Source organism: Mercenaria mercenaria, chromosome 4 (genome assembly GCF_021730395.1).
Source record: "Mercenaria mercenaria strain notata chromosome 4, MADL_Memer_1, whole genome shotgun sequence".
NCBI lineage: Eukaryota > Metazoa > Mollusca > Bivalvia > Venerida > Veneridae > Mercenaria > Mercenaria mercenaria.
In genome coordinates, this window is record NC_069364.1 from 8,573,095 (window position 1) to 8,597,954 (window position 24,860).

At 36.4% G+C, this 24,860-nt stretch overlaps 1 protein-coding gene across 1 annotated transcript in view; it reads left to right on the plus strand.

The window, feature by feature from the left end:
- The window catches only part of LOC123552656 (E3 ubiquitin-protein ligase rnf213-alpha-like), a 123,284-nt gene that overhangs the window by 76,618 nt on the left and 21,806 nt on the right, over window positions 1-24,860 (plus strand). The window contains exons 43-65 of the mRNA XM_053540035.1: window positions 228-290; window positions 769-878; window positions 1,151-1,288; window positions 1,862-2,024; window positions 2,265-2,341; window positions 3,260-3,401; window positions 3,954-4,147; window positions 4,451-4,636; window positions 5,287-5,416; window positions 6,314-6,511; window positions 7,129-7,268; window positions 7,600-7,801; window positions 8,923-9,083; window positions 9,466-9,815; window positions 12,589-12,739; window positions 15,007-15,175; window positions 15,711-15,888; window positions 18,416-18,591; window positions 19,385-19,609; window positions 20,734-20,927; window positions 21,209-21,314; window positions 22,973-23,073; window positions 23,377-23,559. Coding sequence (XP_053396010.1) covers window positions 228-290; window positions 769-878; window positions 1,151-1,288; window positions 1,862-2,024; window positions 2,265-2,341; window positions 3,260-3,401; window positions 3,954-4,147; window positions 4,451-4,636; window positions 5,287-5,416; window positions 6,314-6,511; window positions 7,129-7,268; window positions 7,600-7,801; window positions 8,923-9,083; window positions 9,466-9,815; window positions 12,589-12,739; window positions 15,007-15,175; window positions 15,711-15,888; window positions 18,416-18,591; window positions 19,385-19,609; window positions 20,734-20,927; window positions 21,209-21,314; window positions 22,973-23,073; window positions 23,377-23,559 — 3,737 coding nt within the window. The remainder of the gene's footprint in view (window positions 1-227; window positions 291-768; window positions 879-1,150; window positions 1,289-1,861; window positions 2,025-2,264; window positions 2,342-3,259; window positions 3,402-3,953; window positions 4,148-4,450; window positions 4,637-5,286; window positions 5,417-6,313; window positions 6,512-7,128; window positions 7,269-7,599; window positions 7,802-8,922; window positions 9,084-9,465; window positions 9,816-12,588; window positions 12,740-15,006; window positions 15,176-15,710; window positions 15,889-18,415; window positions 18,592-19,384; window positions 19,610-20,733; window positions 20,928-21,208; window positions 21,315-22,972; window positions 23,074-23,376; window positions 23,560-24,860) is intronic.

Consider the following 24,860-nt stretch of genomic DNA (forward strand, 5'->3'; position numbering starts at 1 on the left):
CAAGAAAGTGCATGTACATGTGGATTAAGTAAACAGTATATAAAGACTGACTTACTATTTAGATGATTAGGCAGTTGTGGGAGACATGCGCTTTTCTCAAAAGCATCTCTAGTTTAAAATAAATTTTCTTCTACTATATTATAACTTCTGTTTCAAAGACATTTGTCTACTTTTAGTAGGACTGGCTGAGTTGCTCTTAATATAGATGATCTCTTTTTCTACTGTAGACACTACATCCGCTGCTGGAGGATGGTTGCCAAGGGGATGAGAAACCAGAGAAACACAAAAAAGTACTATTCTTTCTATAAAAGCATTTAATACTGGTTTTTTTTTCAAATTATATTGTACTTTTATAAAATCATATTGAATTTAATTTCCCTTAACTATGCTGCTTAATTTGATTCATATAAACAAGTTTATTGCTTTTGCTGAAATTCTTGTAAAAAAACTAATAGTAGCAACACTGATTTTGACTAAATGAAGTGTAATTCACTTGTTGATTGTTAAGTTTGTTCAGGAAAGTGCATACTATAAAAATACAAAATGAATTTTCATTGAATTATTGTCCATTATTGGTTAAGCATACTTATATAATATTACCCGGTATGTTGATATTTACTTACTTTAAGCATTCTGTTTCCTGTAGACACCTGCCATGTCCATATAATATTAAATAGACAGGGAGACGTTCTTTTCCTCCTAAAACACCTTTCAAGTTTCCTTTGTTTTAGCAATGGAGGGAGAGAACTTATATGTACTTTTTCATAGGTTGCATTTATTGGTATATCAAACTGGGCGTTAGATCCTGCCAAAATGAATCGAGGAATTCTAGTACAGAGAGAAGTACCTGATCTGGAAGAACTCATCAACAGTGCTACGTATGTCATTGTTACTCATTTCAAAAATAAATCTTATGATATGCTTTGATAATTCAATGTCACGGTTATCATTTAAGACACATTTGTGATAGTAGGGAACAGTTTGGTAAAACATATGAAAGTCCTGATATAAAAGCTTATACTTTTCCAGATTGATGCAGCATGAAATCATAATTATATACATGCTCACTGTCCAAATTTGAAATTTGTACTATAATAGTCTCAACTGCTTGAAAAGAATGGGAGAAAGTATGCTACTGTTTATATTTCAGTGGTATATGCAGTACAAAAGATAAATTGGGCAACTGGATCAACCCATTAATAGAACCCATGGCTATTTCTTACTTAGAAATCTTTCAGAAGGCCTCACAGAGTATGAGAGAATTCTACGGACTGAGAGACTTCTACAGGTAATACACAGCTTTTACGGGTGCCCACTGTTTAGTAGATATGGATGTTGACTTCAAATCACTTGCCCCTTGAAACGTTGCTTGATGTGTACAAGTTTAATGAGGTAGCCATCTAGCTGGCTTACGGAAGGTCTTTGGTTCTACCCAGGTGTGCACACTTACCTGAAACAATGCGAAGTGGGTCACCTGGAGTCTTTCCCTAATATCGAAAATGGGACAAAATGCTGTATGATTTACATTTTGTCACTCTAAATCAGACAAAAACAAAGAAACTGTCATCCATCTGGTTAAAGAAATGTCAGTGGTTTGATCTGGGTGTCAACTCGTGCCTGATTATGATAAGGCTTCAGAGAAGTAAATGTAGTTTACCTCTACTGTCAAAAGCTGGGGAGGGAGTCACCATATCACCTAAATTGCTTTGTGTGACTTCATCTGCCAACAGATAATTTGCTCACAGAACTTAAGACATTATACTTTTTTTAATTGAATAGAGATGAAGTTTTCATTTTCTGTATGATTCCTTTTGCTGTTTCTGAGTTTAGTCACTATCTTTCCCTCTGACTTGTGTTTCAGCTTGGTTAAGATGGTGTACAGTTTTGTGGAGAAGTCCAAGCAACCACCAACCTGGCATGAGATGTTACACGCAATCAAGAGAAACTTTGGTGGCCTTGATCAAGTCAATCCAGTTGAGAGCTTCAGGAAGAACCTCGCCACTAGAGTCCATTTTGAAAAAAGGGTAGGAAGTCTGTCTTTTTATTTCACTTGCTTTGTACAAACTTAATGTACATTTGGTCAGTGAAATTTTTGATAGTCTTGGAATTTATTTGAAATAATTGAAATTGAACATGTACATGTCTTTTTAAAGAGTTAACACCATTAAAATACAGAAGGTAAAAACATTAATAGAAATAAAATTCAAGTTGTTGGGTGTCATCACATGGTATAACTATGATCCTTCATATTTGAATTATTTCAGCCAAAGCTCACAGATCCCGATTGCACACCAGCTGGCCTTGTACAAGCTTGTCTGTTTGATACAAATAAAATGAAAAGGTAATGTCAGTGTCTAAAAATAATGAAAACATCTATGATAATGTATTTGATAACGTATTCAAAGGTATATAACTACCAGTTCCGAATCAGTTATATATTAATTCATTGTTTGGAACTGTCATACAATGAACATGATTCCAACTTATTTTTCTGAAGGAAAAACTAGTTTCAAATACTTTTTACAAATGTTTTTATGCCCCCGAAGGGAGGCATATTAGTTTTCAACTGCCCGTTTGTTTGTTAGTCACAACATTAACTTTTTGCATGAAGGCACTTTGCTTGTGAACCACTGCACCCAGAACCTTCAAACTTCAAAGCCCTACTGACTGGGGTTACCAGGTTCAAGGTCAAGGTCACAGGGGCCAATGTTAACTTTTGCATGAAGGCACTTTACTCGTGAACCACTGCACCCAGGACCTTCAAACTTCACATGCCGATAGTACTCATTGAGGACACGACCTCTACTGGCTTTGGGGTTGCCAGGTTCAAGGTCAAGGTCACAGGGGACAATGTTAACTTTTTGCATGAAGGCACTTTACTCGGGAACCACTGCACCCAGGACCTTCAAACTTCACATGCTGATAGTACTCATTGAGTACACGACCCCTACTGACTTTGGTATCGCCAGGTCAAAGGTCAAGGTCATAGAGGCCAACTTTAACTTTTTGTATGAAGGCACTTTACTCGCGAACCACTGCACCCAGGACCTTCAGACTTCACATACTGATAGTACTTATTGAGTACACGACCCCTACTGACTTTAGGGTCACCAGGTCAGAGGTCAAGGTCACCAGGTCAAAGGTCAAGGTGCTGCGGGGGCATTTGTCACCAATAGTGACAGCTCTTGTTAATATGGAAACTCTTATTTTGAAAGCACTGATGAATGCAAGTTTTTTTTTGTCTGTTGCTGAAATACAGTGAAAGCAGATACCTTCTGTTGTTGACGGAGAACTATGGAACACTGACCATCATACAACAACAGATACTGTCAAGGAGCAGTGATATCAGACCTATTACCATATTTGGTAGCAGCTTCAGAAGTGACCAGGAATATACACAGGTAAATTCTGTCATTATCAGGTGCAGTATGTTAGCAGGGCCGGCGAAATCTAATTTTGACTTGCTTGTCCGTTTTTGTCATTTGCTATCTTTTATTTGTCTGTATGATAGTTATATAGTAAATTCTGGTCAAATTTTACTTGTCCGTACAAGCTTTGGGACAACCTGGGCAATAGGGACAATTGAATTTGCCGCCCCTGGTTAGGAAAACTTTGGCTCATGTTTCCTGCAATAGCCTTGCTGTCCTTCATTTGATTCCCTAACCAAAATTATTTTGCCCTGGTGTTACATAAAAAAAACAAAAAACTATTGCAGTTTGTTTGTCTTTCACCTAAGTTATTGTTGTGAAAATGTCAGTTTCATACAAATGGTAATGTGCAGAAAGCAAGTAAGTCCCACATTGAAATTAGAAAAAACAAGAATTAGGTCAACATTGTATGCACATTCTACCTGAAAAATATGACGAAGTTGAAGATTGCACAATACATTACTATTGGTTAGTTGAACATATAATGATGTAACTATTATTAACATTAGCATGTGTTTTGTACAGGTATGTCGGAACATCAACAAGATCAAAGTGTGTATGGAGACAGGAAACACAGTTGTTTTACTGAATCTAGAGAACCTCTATGAAAGTTTGTATGATGCCCTCAACCAATACTATGTGTACTTTGGTGGTGAGAGATATGTTGACCTTGGACTGGGAACACATAGAGTCAAGTGTCCAGTACACAAGAACTTCAGGTAAGCCAGTTTTGTTGTGAAAGGTAAATAGTTGTCAGCATATAAATAGTTATAACTTCCTCTGTATTATTGGCAGGAATAAGAAAGGTACATACACTTCAGATCATTAATTAGAAGCCATTTATGATTTAACCATAATGGGTCATCTGCTGTTAAAGTTTAAATATATGGTGTTGAACATTGATAACTGTCAAGATTACTCAGCAATGATAAATTATATGACATTAAAGAATATAGCATGGTCATATATTACTACAATTAGTGTTTAATTTTATGTTACGTTTTGAATTATGTTAATTATAGATTGATAGTGGTAGCAGAGAAGCAGACAGTATACAAGAAGTTTCCGATACCGTTGATAAATCGTCTAGAAAAACATTTCCTTACAATTAACACCATGCTGTCCTCCGAACAACAGCAGGTTGTGCAAAAGTTAGAAGAATGGGCAAAACAGTTTGTCACACAGAGAAATGTTGGTTTTACACATAGGTATAGTCTTTCATATTATTGGATTATGTCGAGAAAGTTCTGATATGAAAATAGTAGCAAGTCTTGTATAAAAAAGTCCAGAGTTTAATGATTCACTAGACAGTCAAGGTAAAGCTTTAATTGCACAGTGTTTACTTTTGACTTAATAAATAAAAGTTTATATAGATAGAGAGTGGGAATGTGCAAGTTTTTGACATAAAGATTTGACAAACTGATGCCCTCTTAAAAAAAGGCTATTTTGTTTTGCTTACTGTATGTAGATAATTCCAGCTGTCAGTTGGTTTGGTAGACCATTAAGTTTGGTTTCCAATTAACTTGAGAGTGCTTGGTCTTACAATGGTTAAACTTCATAGGATGATTAAGATGTGTGTGGTCAGAAGATGAATTCAATTGTTTTGACGGTCAGCAGGTCAAAGGTGAAGTTTACAGTGACCTGAGACTGAAATTGGTTTTCACTCAGTAACTAAAGAAGGCTTTGGCATACAGTAGTCAATCTTTATAGGATTACTGTGTATGGTAAGCAGGTGAATGTATTGAAAACTACGACCTCTCATGTCTCCAACAAGTCATCATGGTGGGGGGTGGGCGTATGTGTTTTACAAACAGCTCTTGTTTATTTGATGATTAAATTATTTCATTTTGTATTTAAGGGGTAACAAAGCGGCAACAAAAGTTGGAGATGTTTTCATTGGTTACCATGAGGACACATGCTCTGCTATTGTTCTAGATGTTTGGAGCAAGCATGAACATATAGAAAATGAGAAGGATAGGGATACACAGGTTTGTTTTCTATAGAGCGAAATATATGTACTTTTTTCGTCATTAAAGTAAGGTACAATAATAGTTGATGAAAAATTTAAATACTTTTAATAATTGTAGAATTAATATTTCTTATATTTTACTGACATGCTTAAACAAAATAGGTAGCTGCTTTCTAACCTTGAGGACAAGTGTTTGCAATTTCCATAATTTAATCTGACTTTTGGATCTCTGGTTACGATTAAATTTAAAGGTTAGGATAACATAATCATTATGTCATATTCCACTTTTTAATGTAAGTCAACTTACCACAGATAAGATAGTAGCAATACAGATTTATGGTAAGATCCGAGATTGGCCAATTTATCACAAGATTTTGCGACTTCACAAGTCATAATTATAGCGAATAATGGATCTGTTGTTTGAATAAATATACTGTGGAACACTGCATGATAAATTAATTTATTACTGGCCATTTTCCTGGTATTGGCACATAAATCCAGGAAAATTTGATCATTTTGCTCATCCTCATGCTGCCTCTAGCTATTGATCTTTACTGTACTGTAGCAGTAAAACCAGAATTGGATGGCTGCAAGCATTATGACATGTTTTTTTAAGTCCAGCGTAATGGTCATTTTTCCTCAGTTCTTTCATTGGCGGAAATATCCTACCAGTTGATTTTTCACTCCCCTTGTTCAAAGTGCCCCATCACCTCCACCCCATCAGTTTCAAATATATTTTTACACCAATAAGTCCTCAAGAAAGTAATGTCATTCTTCAAGTTAATTGTTAAGATAAGTTAAATGATTCAGATATGATGTTTAAGATTTATTTATAGCAAAATAGAACAAAATTTATGTAGTAAATTAAGTTGAATATGATTCAAGTTTTAAAGGAAATTATATTCTGTAATTTTAGGTCTTACAAGAGGCTAAGTCAGTGTTGCTATGGTGTGCCACACCTGAATCCCTGGTCAGACTAGACCACAGTAGTCTGTCTAACCAAGAGAAAACTTTGCTGAATAAATGGTACTTCACCAGACAAGCACATGACAGTCTCATACAGTATGTAAATGTGAAAATTGTACAGCAACAATGCAGACAACTTTTTGCTCAGGTAAGAATTTATTTTCCGGTCAAGAGAAAGAATTTGTTACAAATGTAATTTAGTACTGATAATGCCAGGTTCACAGGTTAATTTTTTCCATTTTATTTGTAGTAAATGTTTAATAGCCTGCTTTTTAAGCTCAATAGGGAGAGCACAGATTTACAAATTGCGAGGTTGTGAGTTCAGTCAGGGGTATGTTCTACATGGCAGTTTTATAAAAGACACCATGTCTGAAACCATTCATCCTCCACTCTCTGGTTCATGCGGGGAAGTTGGCAGTGACCTGCTGAGAACAGAGTTTTACTGGTACAGAATCCAGGAACAATGGTTAGATTAATTGCCAAAACAAAAATGGTGTTAAACCCCAAACAAAAATATGTTTAATTTTTGTGTGTCTGATATATTTGCACAGGGCAAAAACAAGTTAACTGCTATGACATAAAGATGCACCTAACCACATTTTTGCACTGAAATTATGATGTTGCTGATTAAGCAAAACCAACAGTAAGATTTCCTGGTTCCCTAAAATTTTGTTTTAGGATGATGAAAGTTTATGATTGCATTTACTCCTGCTTTACTTTATTTAGCTTAGCACGTTTAACTGTTAGAGGTTTTGATTTTTCTAGGTAACTACCCATTCCAAACTGATGGCAAGTGTTCACAAGGGAGAAATCAGTAAGGCGACAGGAATAAATGTGGAGAGAATTCTTCTACTTGAAACCTTGTCTTCCTTCGATACAGAACAACAGTTTAGTAACAGAATCCAGTAAGTATCCTTTCCTTAAAGTTTATTTCTTAGTTCATAGAGCTCATGCTGATTAAATTTGAAACTTTAACTGCTTGCTTCATACCACTTTGAAGCTTGAAACGAATACACAGTTCTACGGGATACACAGTTCTTTTATATGAAGATGTCATTTAGATAGCTTAGAGGTTTTTGACCCCTTTGCCATATGTACCCGAATTCATGACGACAGGGGCACCTTGATGGTTACTGTATGAACTAGACTGTGGTTGGGTTTTTAAAACACATAAACTTGTTTATTCATTGTACCTGTCAGTACAGTTTCTTGATTGTTCCGTTTTATTTATTAAAGGCAGCACATTCAGAGTACAGACAAAGATCCAAGCCTGATGGTAATACAGTGTGACTCGGGTGATGTGAATGCCAATTTGATAGCTTGTGCTCGTTACTGTGTCATGGATGAATTTGAAAAGATGCGTGATGAGCTGCGAGCACCAGTACATGTTGTTTTCATTGTTCAGCTTCCTAGGGGTGCCTCATTCACTGGATTTCAGGTAACTATTGCCTGTTAATGATGTTTTATGATATGATAATTCTCACATCTGGGCATTTACGGCAATAACTTTAAATCATGTTACAAGAATATGAACGTAAATAGTTTACAATGATAGATGGCAATGATAGGGAGTGAAAAGCACAAAAACTATAACTCATACAATTTTGAAGTAGTGTGAAACACAGCAGAAATTGAAATATAATAGAAGACTCTATTGATTTTGAAACTTCTAACAGCTGCCAAATGGCCATTGAAGACTCGTCAATGTGTAACTGCAGAGCTCCAGATAAGCTTTTGGTGCAATTGGGTATTTACCCATCACTTTTTGTCTGAATTGGGTATTGGAAATTTGAATTGGGTAAAAATAATATCATTACCCAGCCTTTTCAGAAGTAATTGGGTATTTGCTAAAACCAATTGGGTATTTTACCAATCTCGCACTAACAATTGAGTATTTTTTTGCTTACAGTATACATGGTATATATCATTAAACAGGACTGACTAAGTATTTTAATGGCGCCCTTCAATGTTTAATACAAAAATGTATTTAAAATTGTAATGAATGTTTCATACTGTTGTTTTCTTTTTCACTTTTTCTGAGATCAGTTCATCCACAATATCCCGAACCATGTGGTCACCGCAATATGCATTCTCCCAAAAGATGTCATCCAGTATTGGTGACACTACATCGTCACAAACAGATAACTGTCATTGTTGAACAGCAAAATATCCCACTAATTTGTTTGTTTGTGCTGCAACAATGTTTTTTCCTGCAACCTCTTACATTTTATCGGCGTAAAATTGTTTACAAAGCGTCCAAATAACACCGATCAGCCGACTGAATGGTCCTGTTATTTTTCCAATAAATTGCAACCTGTTCTGCAGTAACGTATAACCAGTCAGTCAAATCTAGCGTTAAAGTCTCGTACCCGTTCTAGTTATAAGGAAAATGCGATACGCAAGCTATTTTTTACGAATTGGGTATTAGGAATTTTAATTGTGTTTCAGTACGCACACTGTATGAATTCAATTGGGTTTTCTGCAATTTTAATTGCGTAAATACGCAAATACGCAGCTTATCTGGAGCTCTGGTAACTATTGTATAAACATTATTTCCAGTGTGGAATTTGGCACTCAGCACATATAGATGACTTGTACACAGCAGACATGAATATGCCTACAGTACAGGATATGCAAGGGAAGTCCGTAGCTAAACTCTTCACTGATGCCGTAGTGGAACCGTCTGCTATGGAAATTGATGAAGAAATCCCAAGAGAAGCGTAAGAAAGTTTTTTATTCTAAAAGAAATTCATAAATGTTTTGATGTAAATAAAATTGTTATTTCCATTGCTGTCAGCATATAAGATTTTGATTATGAAAACAAAGTTAGTTAATTTTTACAAAGACATCTTTTGTTTTCCCAGCCAGTTTCTGTTAAAGGACAACACCAGTTTTAATCTGACTATTTCTGTTATGGTTTGGCAACCATTCACAAGCAATTTGCATACCTTCAGAACAAAAACCAGTACATACTAGTAGGTTTGAACAAGCAGTGACTAAAGTTTTGCATTCAGATGTAGACTTTAAAGTTTTGGTCATTGTTAGCCTTAATTAATCTGTCTTGACTTATGTTAATGTAAACACAACACTATAATTATACAGTGGTTCAGGAGCAGAGGAAATGGAATGGAGTGAAGCTGAAGGCAGACATGTATCACAGAGACAGAGAATGGACGAAGACATGATTACAAATGACCTTGAAAATAGACTGAGGGGTGCACCACTGCAGTTAGATGATGTACTTCTAGATTTAAGAAATGTTGATAAACATGGTGGTGAAGGTTTCAGTTTCAGTCAAGGTTATGGTCAACATAGATTAAATGTAAAAGGACTAATATTAGCTTGTGTACAGGCAGCACTGTCTATGGTGAAAGATAAAGAGGAAAATACAAGTAAAGAAACAGACAGAGTGGCACTTGTTTTGAAACTTCTACACCAAGAACAAGTAGAAGGTAGTGTTAGAGAATGTATTGCTATAAGTTTAGATTTACAGACATTGTGCATCATATTGTAACGTTTTCAGATTTGACTATTCAGCTGTCTAGGACTCCTGGTAATAGTGGATCAGCTTGCATCTTTTTCACAAGACTGATAAGATGAAGTGCTATCTTATTTTTGAGCCGATTTGCAGTGAGCTCAATATAGTCATCACTTTTGGCAAGTCTGTTTATGTGCGTGTGTGTCAGTCTGATTGTTTCGGGACCATAACTTTGACATGCATGGACCAGTCTTGTTTATATTTGGCATGAATGTTTACCTCAATTAGAAGGAATGTCATGTGCATATCCCATGTTCCTATCTCAAAGGTCAGGGTCACAATTGGAGGTCAAAGGTCAAATGGAAGTTTGTCCGCAGAATTTCTTCTTCATGCATGGTGAGATTTTGATGTAACTTGGCATGAATGTTCAACATTGTCATGCCCCGCTTCGAACGAGGGATATATTGTTCTGCAGATGTTGGTTGATCAGTCGATCGGTCGATATGTAGACCAATTGGTTTCCGGATGATAACTTAAGAAGGCTTGAACCTAGGATCATGAAACTTAATAGGGAGATTGATCATGACCAGCAGATGACCCCTCTTAATTTTGTGGCCAACCTGCCAAAGGTCAAGGTCACAGTGACCTGGAACAGTTAAACCGTTTCTGGATATTAACTCAAGAATGCTTAGGCCTATGATCATGAATTTTGATAGGGAGGTTGGTCATGACCAGCAGATGGCCCCTATTGATTTTAAGGCCAGTAGGTCAAAGGTCAAAGTCACTGTGACCCTGAACGGTTAAACGGTTTCCAGATGATAACTTGAGAACACTTGTGCCTAGGATCATGAAACTTGATAGGGAGGTTGGCCATGACCAGCAGATGACCCCTGTTGATTTTGAGGTCAGTAGGTCAAAGGTCAAGGTTACAGTGACCCAGAACAGTTAAACAATATCCGGATGATAAGTCAAGAATGGTTGGACCTAGGTTCATGAAAGTTGATAGAGAGGTTGATCATGACAAGCAGATGACCCCTAATGATTTTGAGATCAGTAGGTCAAAGATCAAGGTCACAGTAACCCAGAACAGTTAAACGGTCTCTGGATGGTAATTCAAGAACGCTTGTGCCTATGATCATGAAACTTGATAGGGAGGTTGGTCATGACCAGCAGATGACCCTTATTGATTTTGAGGTCAGTAGGTCAAAGGTCAAGGTCACAGTGACCCAGAACAGTTAAACGATTTCCAGATGATAAATCAAGAAATCTTGGACCTAGGATCATGAAAGTTGATAGGGAGGTTGGTCATGACCAGCAGATGGCCCCTATTGATTTTAAGGCCAGTAGGTCAAAGTCACTGTGACCCTGAACAGTGAAACGGTTTCCAGATGATAACTCGAGAACACTTGTGCCTAAAATCATGAAACTTGATAGGGAGGTTGGCCATGACCAGCAGATGACCCCTGTTGATTTTGAGGTCAGTAGCTCAAAGGTCAAGGTCACAGTGACCCAGAACAGTTAAACGATATCCGGATAAGTCAAGAATAGTTGGACCTAGGTTCATGAAAGTTGATAGAGAGGTTGGTCATGACAAGATGATGACCCCTAATGATTTTGAGATCAGTAGCTCAAAGATCAAGGTCACAGTAACCCAGAACAGTTAAACAGTCTCCGGATGGTAATTCAAGAAAGCTTGTGCCTATGATCATGAAACTTGAAAGGGAGGTTGGTCATGACCAGCAGATGACCCTTATTGATTTTGAGGCCAGTAGGTCAAAGGTCAAGGTCACAGTGACCCAGAACAGTTAAACGATTTCCAGATGATAATCAAGAAATCTTGGCCTATGGATCATGAAATTGAAGGGAGGTTGGTCATGACCAGCAGATGACCCATTGATTTTGAGGCCAAAGGTCAAGGTCACAGTGACCCAGAACAGTTAAACGGATTTCCAGATGATAAATCAAGAATCTGTGCTAGGATCATGAAATTGATAGGGAGGTTGGTCATGACCAGCGATGCCCCATATTGATTATGAGGCCAAAGGTCAAGGTCAAGTGACCAGAACAGTTGAAACGGTTTCCTGATAACTCAAGAACTTGGCTTAGGATGAAACTTGATAGGGAGTGTTAGATGGCCCTATTGATTTGAGCATAGGTATCACCGAAACCTGAAGTTGATTTTGAGGCGTTGAGGTCCAGCAGATGACCCCTGTTGATTTTGAGGTCAGTAAGTCAAAGGTCAAGATCAAAATGACCAAGAACAGTTGAACCATTTCAGCATGATAACTTGAGCACGCTTGGGCTTAGGATCACAAAACTTAATAGGGAGGTTGATCATGACCAACAGATGACCCAAATTTATTTTGAGGTCAGTAGGTCTTACCCCTGATACAGTAGACTTAACTGACCACTTGTATTTTAAAAAAGGAAATACTACGTCAAGAACAGAAATATTATTTCATTAATTGATTGATTTCATAGAACAGATGTGCATGTTCCATGTATGCTATAAAAAATAAGTCATATGAATCGGCAAATCCAATTCATGTTCATTATTGGTTATTACATTGTAGTACACATTTGCGATGACGGCATTGATTATATGTTCTAATTAACAAATAACCACTGTAATGTGTGATTCCATGTCAATTTGTTTAAAAACATTATGCATCATGTAATTAAACTAATGAAAAGAAAAAAAAAGTACTGTATTGGTCTGTAATTGTTTTTTATCAATCTCTACCCAGGCCAAGCATCCTTCCTGCATGGAGTATGTTGTCTGATAGCTAAACTGCTGAAAGAGAAGGAAACAAAGACTCATGTTGCACACATGGCACATCACTGGCTGATCAATGAAGCTGCTGCTTCGGAAAATATCAATAAAGCGGGAACATTTCGGTATGTATTTTTGATTAGGTAGATGTTGTAGATTTCAGAAGCATAATGTTTTCAGGTGAATCTTTCCAAGGATACTTTCCAAACACTTTCATTTTGATGTATTATATTGGTAAAATATTATATATTTGCATGTTCTTAAAAAATAACATATTGTGCATGGAAATGCTTTATAAGTAGCTTACCTTGTGCAGGACAGGAATCATTAAAACAGCTTTAAAGATATTTCTACATTTTCCCCTCACCTCAAAGAATTAATGCAGTATAAGAAACATGCAGGAAATATATGCTTAGCACATCTAGAAGTGCAGCGTTTTGACCCTTGATTTTTAGCTCACCTGAGCAGGAAGTGCTCAAGGTGAGCTTTTGTGATCGCCCTGTGTCCGTCTGTTCGTCCGTCGTCAACAGTTTTACTGTAAACACTCTAAAGGTCACAATTTTGACCTAATCTTAATGAAACTTGGTCAGAATGTTACCTGCAGTAAAATCTTGGACGAGTTCGATATTGGGTCATCTGGGGTCAAAAACTAGGTCACCAGGTCAAATCAAAAGAAAAGCTTGTTAACACTCTAGAGGTCACAATTTTGGCCCAATGTTAATGAAACTTCGTCAGAATGTTACCCTCAATAAAATCTTGGACGAGTTTAATATTGGGTAATCTGGGGTCAAAAACTAGGTCACCAGGTCAAATGGAAGGAAAAGCTAGAGGTCACAATTTTGGCCCAATCTTAATGAAACTTGGTCAGAATGTTACCCTAAACAAAATCTTGGACGAGTTTGATATTGGGTAATCTGGGATCAAAAACTAGGTCACCAGGTTGGATCAAAGGTAAAGCTTATTACCACTCTAGAGGTCACAATTTTGGCCCAATGTTAATGAAACTTCGTCAGAATGTTACCCTCAATAAAATCTTGGATGAGTTTGATATTGGGTAATCTAGGGTCAAAAACTAGGTCACTAGGTCAAATCAAAGAGAAAGCTTGTTAACACTGTAGAGGTCACATTTAAGACTGTATCTTTATGAAACTTGTACAGAATGTTAATCTTGTTGATCTCAACTGGGTAATGTAGGGTCAAAAACTAGGTCACTAGGTCAAATCAAAGGAAAAGCTAGTTAACACTCTAGAGGCCACATTTATGACCATGCCTTAATGAAACTTGGTCAGAATGTTAATCTTGATGATCCATAGGTCAAGTTCAAATCTAGATCAGGTGGGATCAAAAACTAGGTCACCAGGTTAAATCAAAGGAAAAGCTTGTTAACACTCTTAGACTAGAGGTCACAATTTTGGCCCAATCTTAATGAAACTTGGTCAGAATGTTACCCTCAATAAAATCTTGGACGAGTTTGATATTGGGTCATCTGGGGTCAAAAACTAGGTCACCAGGTCAGATGAAAGGAAAATCTTGTTAACACTGTAGTGTGCACTTTTATGACCATATCTTAATGAAACTTGGTCAAAAATGTTAATCTTGATGATCTATAGGTGAAGTTTAAATCTGGGTCAGATGGGGTCAAAAACTAGGTCACTAGGTCGAATCAAAGGAAAAGCTTGTTAACACTCTAGAGGCCACATTTATGACTGTATCTTCATGAAACTTAATCAGAATGTTAATCTTGATGATCTTTAGGTCAAGTTTGAATCTGGGTCATGTGGGGTCAAAAACTAGGTCACTTGGTCAAATCAAAGGAAAAGCTACTTAACACTTCAGAGGCTACATTTATGACCATATCTTAATGAAACTTGGTTAGAATGTTGATCTTGATGATCTTTAGGTCAATAGGTCATGTGAAATACAGGGCCTTCATGGCCCTCTTGTTTTTAAAACTTTCCTTGTGTGCTTGATCAAACGTGAATTTGTACACTAAATAATGGAATTGTGTGATAAAATGTTACAGGTGTATTGATAATGGAATAAAATGTCAGTCATCAGGTTAAAAAAATATTGATTGTAGAAAAAAGCATTGCATTTTTAGATGTACACAGTATATTTCCATGCTGGAAATTTAAAATTTATTTATTTACCTCGCACAGCAAAAAGTACCCTCCCAAAAATACTTAAAAACTTTTTACCGTTAACAACACAAGTATCCTCCTGGAAATACTTTAAAACTAGTTTACCTCACATTTTACTAGTACCATGCAAAAGAAGATATGAATTTTATTAACTGTCACAAAATCCTATCAGTAAACACACATAGTTATATCATGACTTGTGCTTCAACAGTAATTGGCTGTAAGTAATAATGTCCCAATTCTGATTTCAGGCGTTCATGTATTCAGACGCTGGAAAATAAAGTCTCACCAATTCTGGCAGGGATTATAGCTTACTTGGACACTAATGACAACTTGAAGATACTACAAGAGGAACACTGCCAGTGGAAACAAGAATTGTGGCTGACTTTCCTTAATACTGTAGATGCCATCAATCTGCAGGTTTGTGTCTGTTTGTTTCATTGTCGGTATAAACTTGGAAAAATGTAACAATGGACAGTGGATGCGGACTTTGAATCACCTGCATCTTACCAATGTGGGTTCAAGCCTCACTGTTAGGAAACCATCCAGCTGGAATACGGAAGGTTGATGGATCTACCAGGGTGCCTCCTCATAATGAAATTGTTCAGGGGGTGTGGGCATCTGGGGACTTCATCTACAGTCAAAGTTGGAGAGTTGCCATATGACCTATAATTGTGTCGTCTAACATTAAACAAACAAAAAAAAAAAAAAAAGAAATTTCAATTTTGGCTGGTGCCATTATATTTTATAATTCATTTATCATCTGATCTAAAATTAAACACTAAGTTATTTTCAAATTTGTGCTGTTGTTACTTTTTGTGTAGACACTATATCGTTTTAGATGAGAAAAATCTTTTTCTTGAAATACTTATATGAGCTGTGATCTGGAAGGTATAATACCTATAGTCATTTCAATTTAAAAATTGATTAATATGTGTAAAGTGTGTTTGTGTAGTTCACAGATTTACAATCACCAACAAGACAAAGTGACCTACCAGAAGTAGTTGTCATGACAACAGGTAGTGAAGGGCACATTTTCAGTGCTTATATGCCATTCTCTTGGCTGATGATTAACCAGATCAGTGAAATGTTAAAGTTACCTCACCCAGCTGCAGAATCACATGATCTTGAAGGTAATCCAAAATACTATTTTAAGATGATAATTTGGCCATGCTAGTTATTGTAGGGTCATTATGTTTTGGACAAATGATAGGAGCACTTGAAACAATTATTAATAAATAAATTACTCTCGCCATTTTTGTACCCCCCCGACAACAAAGTTGTAAGGGGGGGTATACTGGTTTCAGGTTGTCTGTCTGTACGTAGACGCAATCTTGTGCGCACCATCTCTCCTCATCCCCTTGACACAATTTAATGAAACTTCACACAAGTGATCAGTAACAACAGTAGTTGTGCATGGGGCATGTTAGGTTCTTTCAGAAAAAAAAATTGCAGAGTTATGGGACTTTGTTTTTTTGTTACTATACTATATACATAGACACAATCTTGTTCGCACCATCTCTCCTCATCCTCTTGACACAATTTAATGAAACTTCACACAAGTGATCAGTAACAACAGTAGTTGTGCATGGGGCATGTTAGGTTCTTTCAGCAACAAAAATTGCAGAGTTACGGGACTATGTTTCTTGTTAACATACTATGTACATACAGTCTGCATATGCAATCTTGTGCGTGCCTAATCTACCAAACCCTTGCACACAATTTAATGGAACTTCACACAAGTGATCAGTACCAACCCTAGTTGTGCATGGTCATGTTACATTCTTTTAGATAAATATTCTGCATAGTTATGGGACTTTGTTTTTTGTTACTATACTGTATACATACAGTCTATATACATACAGTCCACATAATTATGCAATCTTGTGTGCGTCAAATTGCAATGTACTGTGTCAGTGCATGCGTGGAGGGGGGGGGGGTACATTCATCACCTTTAGTGATAGCTCTAGTTTTTACACCCATTTGAAAAACGGGACGTATTATGGAACACCCTTGTTTGGCAGGCGGGTGGCGTCCAAAATTGTCCGGAGCATATCTTCTTCATGCATTGAGGGATTTTCATGAAACTTGGGACAATTGTTTACAATCATGAGACGAAGTGTCATGCACAAGAACCAGGTCCCTAGGTCTAAGGTTGAGGTCACAGAGATCAAAGGTCAAATTCAGGAATACATTTGTCTGGAGCATATCTTCTTCATGCATGGAGGGATTTGGTATAACTTGGCACATTTATTTGCCATCATGAGACGGAATGTCATGAGCAGAAAACAGGTTCCTAGGTCTAAGGTCAAGGCCACACATAGAGGTCAAAGGATACTAGAATGAAAACTTTGTCCGGAGCATTTCTTTTTCATGATGGAGGGATTTTGATATAACCTGGCACAAATATTCACCACTATGAGACAGAGTATCGTGCGCAAGAACCCTAGGCCTAAGGTCAAGGTAACACATGGAGGTCAAAGGTCAAATTCAAGAATGGATTTGTCTGGAGCATTACTTCTTTATGTATAGAAGGGTTTTGATATAAATTGGCATAAATGTTCACCACCATGAGATAGAATGTAATGCACAAGAACCAGGCCCCTATGTCTAAGGTCAAGGTAACCCTTAGAGGCCAAAGGTCAAATATAAGAATGACTTTGTCTTGAGAATTTCCTCTTCATGCATAGAGGGATTTTGATGTAACCTGGCACAATTATACACCATCGTGAAATGGAATGTCATGGACAGGTCCCTTCATTAGAATTACTTCCCTTTGTTGTAACTAATGGATAGGTCCCTTCATTAGAATTACTTCCCTTTGTTGTTACTATAAATAGCTTATAATGTAACTTTTTCATTACTAGTCTTAGCGGAAAATTGAGTCCACTTTTCAGTAGTACAACATGCATGTTACATTTGATTTTGAAGTGTGTTTTGACCTATCTCTACCTGGTAAGGATTTTTGCGTGAACTTTTTTTTGGGGGTGGGAGGGATTTCTTTTTTTGATTTTTTTTTCTTTTTTAAAGATTAAATTCCCTGTTACTTTAAATGACTTATATATAAACTTTTTCATTATTAGCCGTAGGGAAAAATTGAGACCACTTTTCTGTAGTACAACATGCATGTTACATTCAATTTTGAGGTGTATTTTGACTTATCTCTACCTGGTAAGGGTTTTTGTTTGGACTTACGATTGGTGAGGGTGGGGTTGAAAGATTTACTTCCCTTAGTTGTTGCTATAAATAACTTATATTGTAACTTTTTTATGATGACCGTTTTTATGATGACCGTCAGGAAACACCAAGACTACTTTTTTATGGTACAACATAGATGTTACTTCCAAATTTGAGGTGTATTTTAAGGTATCACTACCTGGTAAAGAGTTTTTTGTAGACTTAAAAAAACCCAAAAGAATTACAATGAACCACAAAATTAAAATTCCATTTTCAAATACCGAATGATGCTATTGTAAAGTAGTTTGCTGTGACGGAGTATAATTATTGTGACATTCTGTCACTCTTGTTCCATGCTGTAGTATTTTGAAAATCAGAATTGTAGAGAAATATTCATTTACAGTCAAACACAAGTTTTGTAAATGGTAAAGAGAAATGAAATGTGTTGCAGGGCTTCAGCAATTTATTTTGTATATTTGGCAGATGGAGACGGGACTGTAACAAAAATAGAATCATTAGTGAAAGTCCTAAGTGAGCATGCACTTGGAAAAGTACTTGGCTGTGTATCTCAAAAGGACAGTGTCACAGAAGCTGTACATGAATACATACATGACTTTGTACACACAATGTACCATTCTGCTTCAGTACATGAACATCAGGTAAATTTAGGTAGAAGGACTTGGAAGAAGAAAGGAAATGTAGACATTTCAATTTTGTTGGAAATTGCATTTATTTAAACGTAATCTTTAAAAGTCAGTCTTCTAAGTATCACACTGACAACTAATAAATATGATATATTTAGAGCTCTGCCTGCTGAGGCTTCATGTTTCAGGCATATATCTCTTTCTCATATGTTTTCCAAGGGCATTTAAAATGTCTTTTTTTTTTCTTCTTTTTTTTTTCTTTTTTTTTTTTTTTTTTGCATAATATACATAATACACATAGCAGTGAAAAGTTATTACCAACCACTGGGTTACAAGTATTTATCTTCTTAGCATTTAGAACATTCCATTTTAGTCACCAGAACCATATTTACATGTTGCAAGGTAGTTCTACTTAGAAAAATGGAAGATGATATTTTCTTTAGTGCAAGATGAAATACCTTTCAACAAGTACTTCTGATTCTACACATTTGTACATAAGATCTTTTGCAATATGGGAAAATGTAAACCCTGGTATTCTTGTGTGAAAGATGTTTGATATGGGATGGAAAAGAAAGAAATATTGTTTAATTTTGATATAATTTTTCAGTGGTTTTAATCAGATTTTATATATTTTGTATTTTCATCACACATTTTATAATTTTGACTTTGAAATTCACAGATATGTATCACTCTGTTTTGGACGGTTGGCAAAAAAGCCTGTAATAAAAGAAAATTTACATGTGATATGACAATGAAAGAAGCTTGCTTGATGTAATTTAATTAATTTAATTCATGTCATTTATTTCAGTTGGTGTGCCGGTCAGTTTTCTATGTAACCAATCAAATGGCAAATGACACAGCAGAGAACATGCTGCTACATAGCCTAGTGAATGTTCATATGGCCTACCAGAAACTTGCTCCCAGGCTTACCTACTTTAGAGCCATGAACAGTGTATGGCCAGAATGTAGTGCCACTATAATAGACTTAAAAACAAAGAATCCCGATCATTTCATGTTCAAGGAGCAGGAATTTGTAAGTACAGTCAATATTGTGGATGCGACCACTTGTCCTCAACGACCATTTGTCTAACAACCACTTTGAATTCCCCCCGAACAATTTTACTATTAAAATATTTGTGCTGAATGACTTTTGTCTAACGTGACCAGCAACCGCTGATTTTCGGTAAAATTGACTGACCATTTTTGGTTAAGCGACTGCTAAAATTTAACTAATATGTCCATATTAAATCATCTTTACATCAAATACTACATTAATTATGAGAACATGTTGACACTTAATTCTCGATTGCAAAAGGTGAGAAATATAAATAACATTTGATGGGATCCCGCAATCACTGCATAATTATTAGCGAGAGACCGATATGACCAATCAAATTCGTCGTTGTTTTTAAGATCCGCCCATTTTTTTTCCCAATAATAACTTGACCTTGATAAATAGAGAAAATCGCATATCATGTTATACATGTATTGTAAGCTATCCTATGTGTAATTGATTGATCTTGAATATGTCTAAACGGAATATGTTAATGTTGGATGATAGAGCTCGTGTGTTGGAATTAAGTAAGAACAAAAGTGCTCTTAAATTGTCTGAAGAAATGGGCATAGGAAAAACCCAGATCCAAAACATTCTGAATGTTCCCAATTTCCGTACTTTGTCCTAAGAAACCGTTGTCTTAAGAGACAACTTTTTGCCTGTCCCTTGGGTGGTCTCTTAACACAAGATTGACTGTAGTAGATTAGTGTCTAATAAACTAATAGATACTGTTTTATTGGTTACTATTTAACAAAGAAAAACTGAAATTTCAGTTACTAGGTCTTTGTGTGAAACCTGTATTGGTAGCATATGGCACTGTTTGACTTCATCAGTTGCATAATATTTAAAAAAAACATGAAAGATAAAGTTTTTGTTGCTTTAGAAAACGTTTTGGAACCACCACACCAGTGATGAGGTAAATTAATGAGGGGAAAATGAAAAAGTATTCCAAAACCTAAACATCAATCGAGGATGTATAGATTTTTAATAGCTTTTGAGTGAAACTAGTATGTAAGGTTGATTTCAGACATTAAACTCATTGTCTAATTACTACGATACTGAGTTGAAGCAACATTATGCAACTATCTTATTTCGATTTTCAGACGTTTTCTGCCTTGTGTCTTCTTCTTGAAAACCTTTCACCTAAAGGCACTGATCTAAACAACCTACGTGGCCGGTCCCACTGGTTGAATAGAGTTCATCGTTACAGACCTGTTGTAGAGAAAGTGATAAGCTTACATGGGGAAGATCCAACACTGTATGGAGCTCATAGCATTCAGTCTGTGCGCAGGGCAAAGTGAGTGTTTTTCTTGTGTATGGAAGAAGTTGTTACTGTAAAGTGATCTAGAGCGTATCTGCATACGAAGGCAGACAGGATCGATCAACCCGTTGTTAGCTTCAACAAATAAATACTGTCTTGTAATATTAAGTAAATGTGTATCATAGCCCAAAGCTACAGTGAAACTTACCTGTGACACTTGCAATCATTTTACAAGGGCAATGAAGGATATACACCTAAAATAATAAGGCAAAACAGGCTGAAGAAAATTACATCTTTATTTGTTTAACATTTTTCAGGGGATTGTGGAGTAGAGTTATGGTGGTGAAGCTGTTTCTGGAACATGTCTGTGCATCGGAGAAGGAAGACAAAATTACAATCAAACATTGTATGCCACTGTGGGCAGTATGTATTTGTTCTGAAAAACCTGTATAACAAAAAACAAAGTAAATTACATGTAAATACTGTCAACTTGTTGATTGTCAACCTTTAAATATTTTATTCTGCATGTAAAATTAATGAATATTTACATTAACATGGTTTCAATAAATATGTAATATATTTCCTATTGGTACATGGTTCATAACATAAAAAAGAGTTATTAATCCCCCGCCGTGGCGGAGGGATTATAGGAATGGTCTGTGTCCGTCCTACCGTCCTTCTGTCCGTCCTTCCGTCCGTCCGTAACAAAATCGTGTCCGCTTCATATCTCCTAAACCCCTTGAATGATTTTCATGAAACTTGGGTCAAATGATCACCTCATCAAGACGATGTGCAGAACCCATGAGTCAGCCTTGTCGGTTCAAGATCAAGGTCACAACTCAAGGTCAAAGGTTTGTCCGTAACAAAATCGTGTCCGGTCCATATCTCCTAAACCCCTTGAAGGATTTTCATGAAACTTGGGTCAAATGATCACCTCATCAAGACGATGTGCAGAACCCATGAGTCAGCCTTGTCGGTTCAAGGTCAAGGTCACAACTCAAGGTCAAAGGTTTGAGCCTGCCATTTTGTGTCCGATCTATATCTCCTAAACCCCTTGAAGGAATTTTATAAAACTTTGGTCAAATGATCACCTCATCAAGACGATGTGCAGAACCCATGAGTCAGCCATGCCAGCTCAAGGTCAAGGTCACAACTTAGGGTCAAAGGTTTGAGCCTTTCATTTTGTGTCCGCTCTATATCTCCTAAACCCCTTGAAGGATTTTCATCAAACTTGGGTCAAACGATCACCTCATCAAGGTGATGTGCAGAACTTATGAGTCAGCCATGTCGGCTCAAGGTCAAGGTCACAACTGAAGGTCAAAGGTTTGAGCCTTCCATTTCGTGTCCGCTCTATATCTCCTAAACCCCTTGAAGGAATTTTATAAAACTTGGGTCAAATGATGACCTCATCAGAACGATGTGCAGAAATTATGACTCAACCATGCCAGCTCAAGGTCAAGGTCACAACTAAGGGTCGAAGGTTTGAGCCTTCCATTTGGTGTCCACTCTGTATCTCCTTAACCCCTTGAAGGATTTTCATCAAACTTGGGTCAAATGATCACCTCATCAAGAACTCATGAGTCAGCCATGTCAACTCAAGGTCAAGGTCACAACTGAAGGTCAAAGGTTTCAGCTCTGTATCTCCTAAACCCCTTGAAGGATTTTCATGAAACTTTGGTCAAATGATCACCTCATCAAGATGTTGTGCAGAATTCATGAGTCAGCCATGTCAGTTCAAGGTCAAGGTCACAGCTAAAATCAAAGGTTTACCCTTTCACTATCTATAGCAGTGGCGGGGGATTTAGCTGTCTTTCAGACTGCCTTGTTTATGAATGTCATGATGTGACATTTTATCAGATTATACAGCATTTGGAGTTGATAAAAACTGATGAGCTCTCAATAGTTATATGGCATCATTAGAAACAATTTAAAAGCAGAAGGGACTATCAGAAAATGAATCTTCTGGTTTAAACTAACTTTTGTTATTAACATGTGTATAAAGATTGCTAGGTTAGCTGAAAGATGGTACATACAGGTCACTATAGCATAAGTATTTGCTAACAAGTCATACCTACTTACAGTTGCTAGGTGAAGAGACAGATTTGAAAGATATGAAGTCACTGGCAGGTGTGGAAAAATTCCTCAAAAGTTGTAATAAACTAGCAATGAAGGAGTATATAGGGTAAGAGTATAATGAATTTTTTGGGCTACGAAACAAATTCAGGTGTTACTTACTGGCATTTGAAATGGAGTCCTTGAATCCTTGAATGCATACTTACCACCTGGCGTGCTAAAGGACAATAAAGGTTCTTTTGGCAACTATGAATTAATTTCAGCACATAAGCAAATTTAAATGCACGCACACACATAATCTAGTCTATTTTATTACTGGATGCAATTTGTTGTTTCTGTTTAACAAGAATTAAAAGTATTTTAACTTTGAAAGGTTCGTATAATTATGTTCATATTATTCCAATTATTTCAGGGATGAAGTAAAATGCAGTCAGTGTGAGTCTGTACTGGAAGGGCCACCAATTGCATTGCCCTGTAAAGATGTTTTGTGTGACCAGTGCTATGATGGTATGAAAGCACTGGGGGAGAATTCATGTGCAAAATGCCACCAGGAATTTTTAGATGACTGGCAACCAGTGCGCCAAATTGCGAAAAAGTAAATTTTATGTTTTCCAGTGGAAAGTATTTTCCAACTCCGAAATGGGGAATCTTAGATATTGCATATGCCAGAATTATATGTATGTCCATCCATCTGGCAGGAATACTTATAAAGCTAGCCAGAAATTTAATACAGTCGAGACTGTTTTAAGAGACCGACTTTGGGAAGCAGCGAAAAAGGTCACATATGACCAGGAAGGTCTAATACGTATCAGTTGTACCAGATATGACAGGGAGTCTCTTAAAACAGTCTCACTTAACAGGATGACGCTGGTTTCATATATTCTCCAATTAAAGTACATGAATATCGGATACTTATATATTGGCCTCTTTTCAGGTAGGAGTGGAAAATGATTAAATACTATTTCTTTAATTGCATATTGATAAAATATAAATTTCAAATAACTTGCATCATTCATATGATGTTGATAAAACAAATTTAAGCTCATGATCTGGCAAGAAAATAAAGGGGAGCAGTAAAATATATATGTTCCATTTGAACTATTTACACACTGAGGTTTATGATATTTATATTTTTTGTGTACTAATTGTATATTCTTTGGACTATTACCTTACTAATATTTCCGGTTTGATCAATCATAGATCAATAGAGGGAATCTAGGGGTTAAAATAGAGGAAATCTAAGGATTAACAGTTCTGTTGATCTTTTTGTTATGACATTAGTTGGTTCATATGTCCATTTGTACAAGATAACTTTCAAATTTTGATCAAATATTGTAGAATTGGGGGGCAAGGGGATTCATACCAGCTTACTTGTATGAACATATCAGCCCCAATCTAAACTGTTAGTTGTAACAAATCAAAGAGTATAGCATTTTATGAGGAAAAATCGAGTGGTGGGATTCAAACCTGGATGGCTGTGGTGTTTGTCCAGTGCTTTAACCACTAAGCCAAGAGTCGACTTTAACATTATCCGCACTGTCAGAAATTAGCTTTAAATGTGCAGGGTATATGTAAGCGACCGTAACAACTGACTAATAATGAACAAAATTAGGCCTGATTGCACCAATGAACGTCAGGAGTTTGGTTGATTTTAGTAAAAGTAAAGTAAGGTATATGATAGGTGATTTTTAAGGTACAGTACTTAACTGTCTTTAAGATTTCTCCAGTTTTGTTTACTGAAATATAGGTAATTTTAGTTCGTGTTCAGAATGTAGGAACATTGGTTAGGTTAATTGTTCTCTGTTACATAAATATTGGTGGAAAGTGATGTTTAACCTAAAATGAATAAACATGCTTTCCCAGCATTTTATGTGACTGTGTTTTGCAAAGGATGTT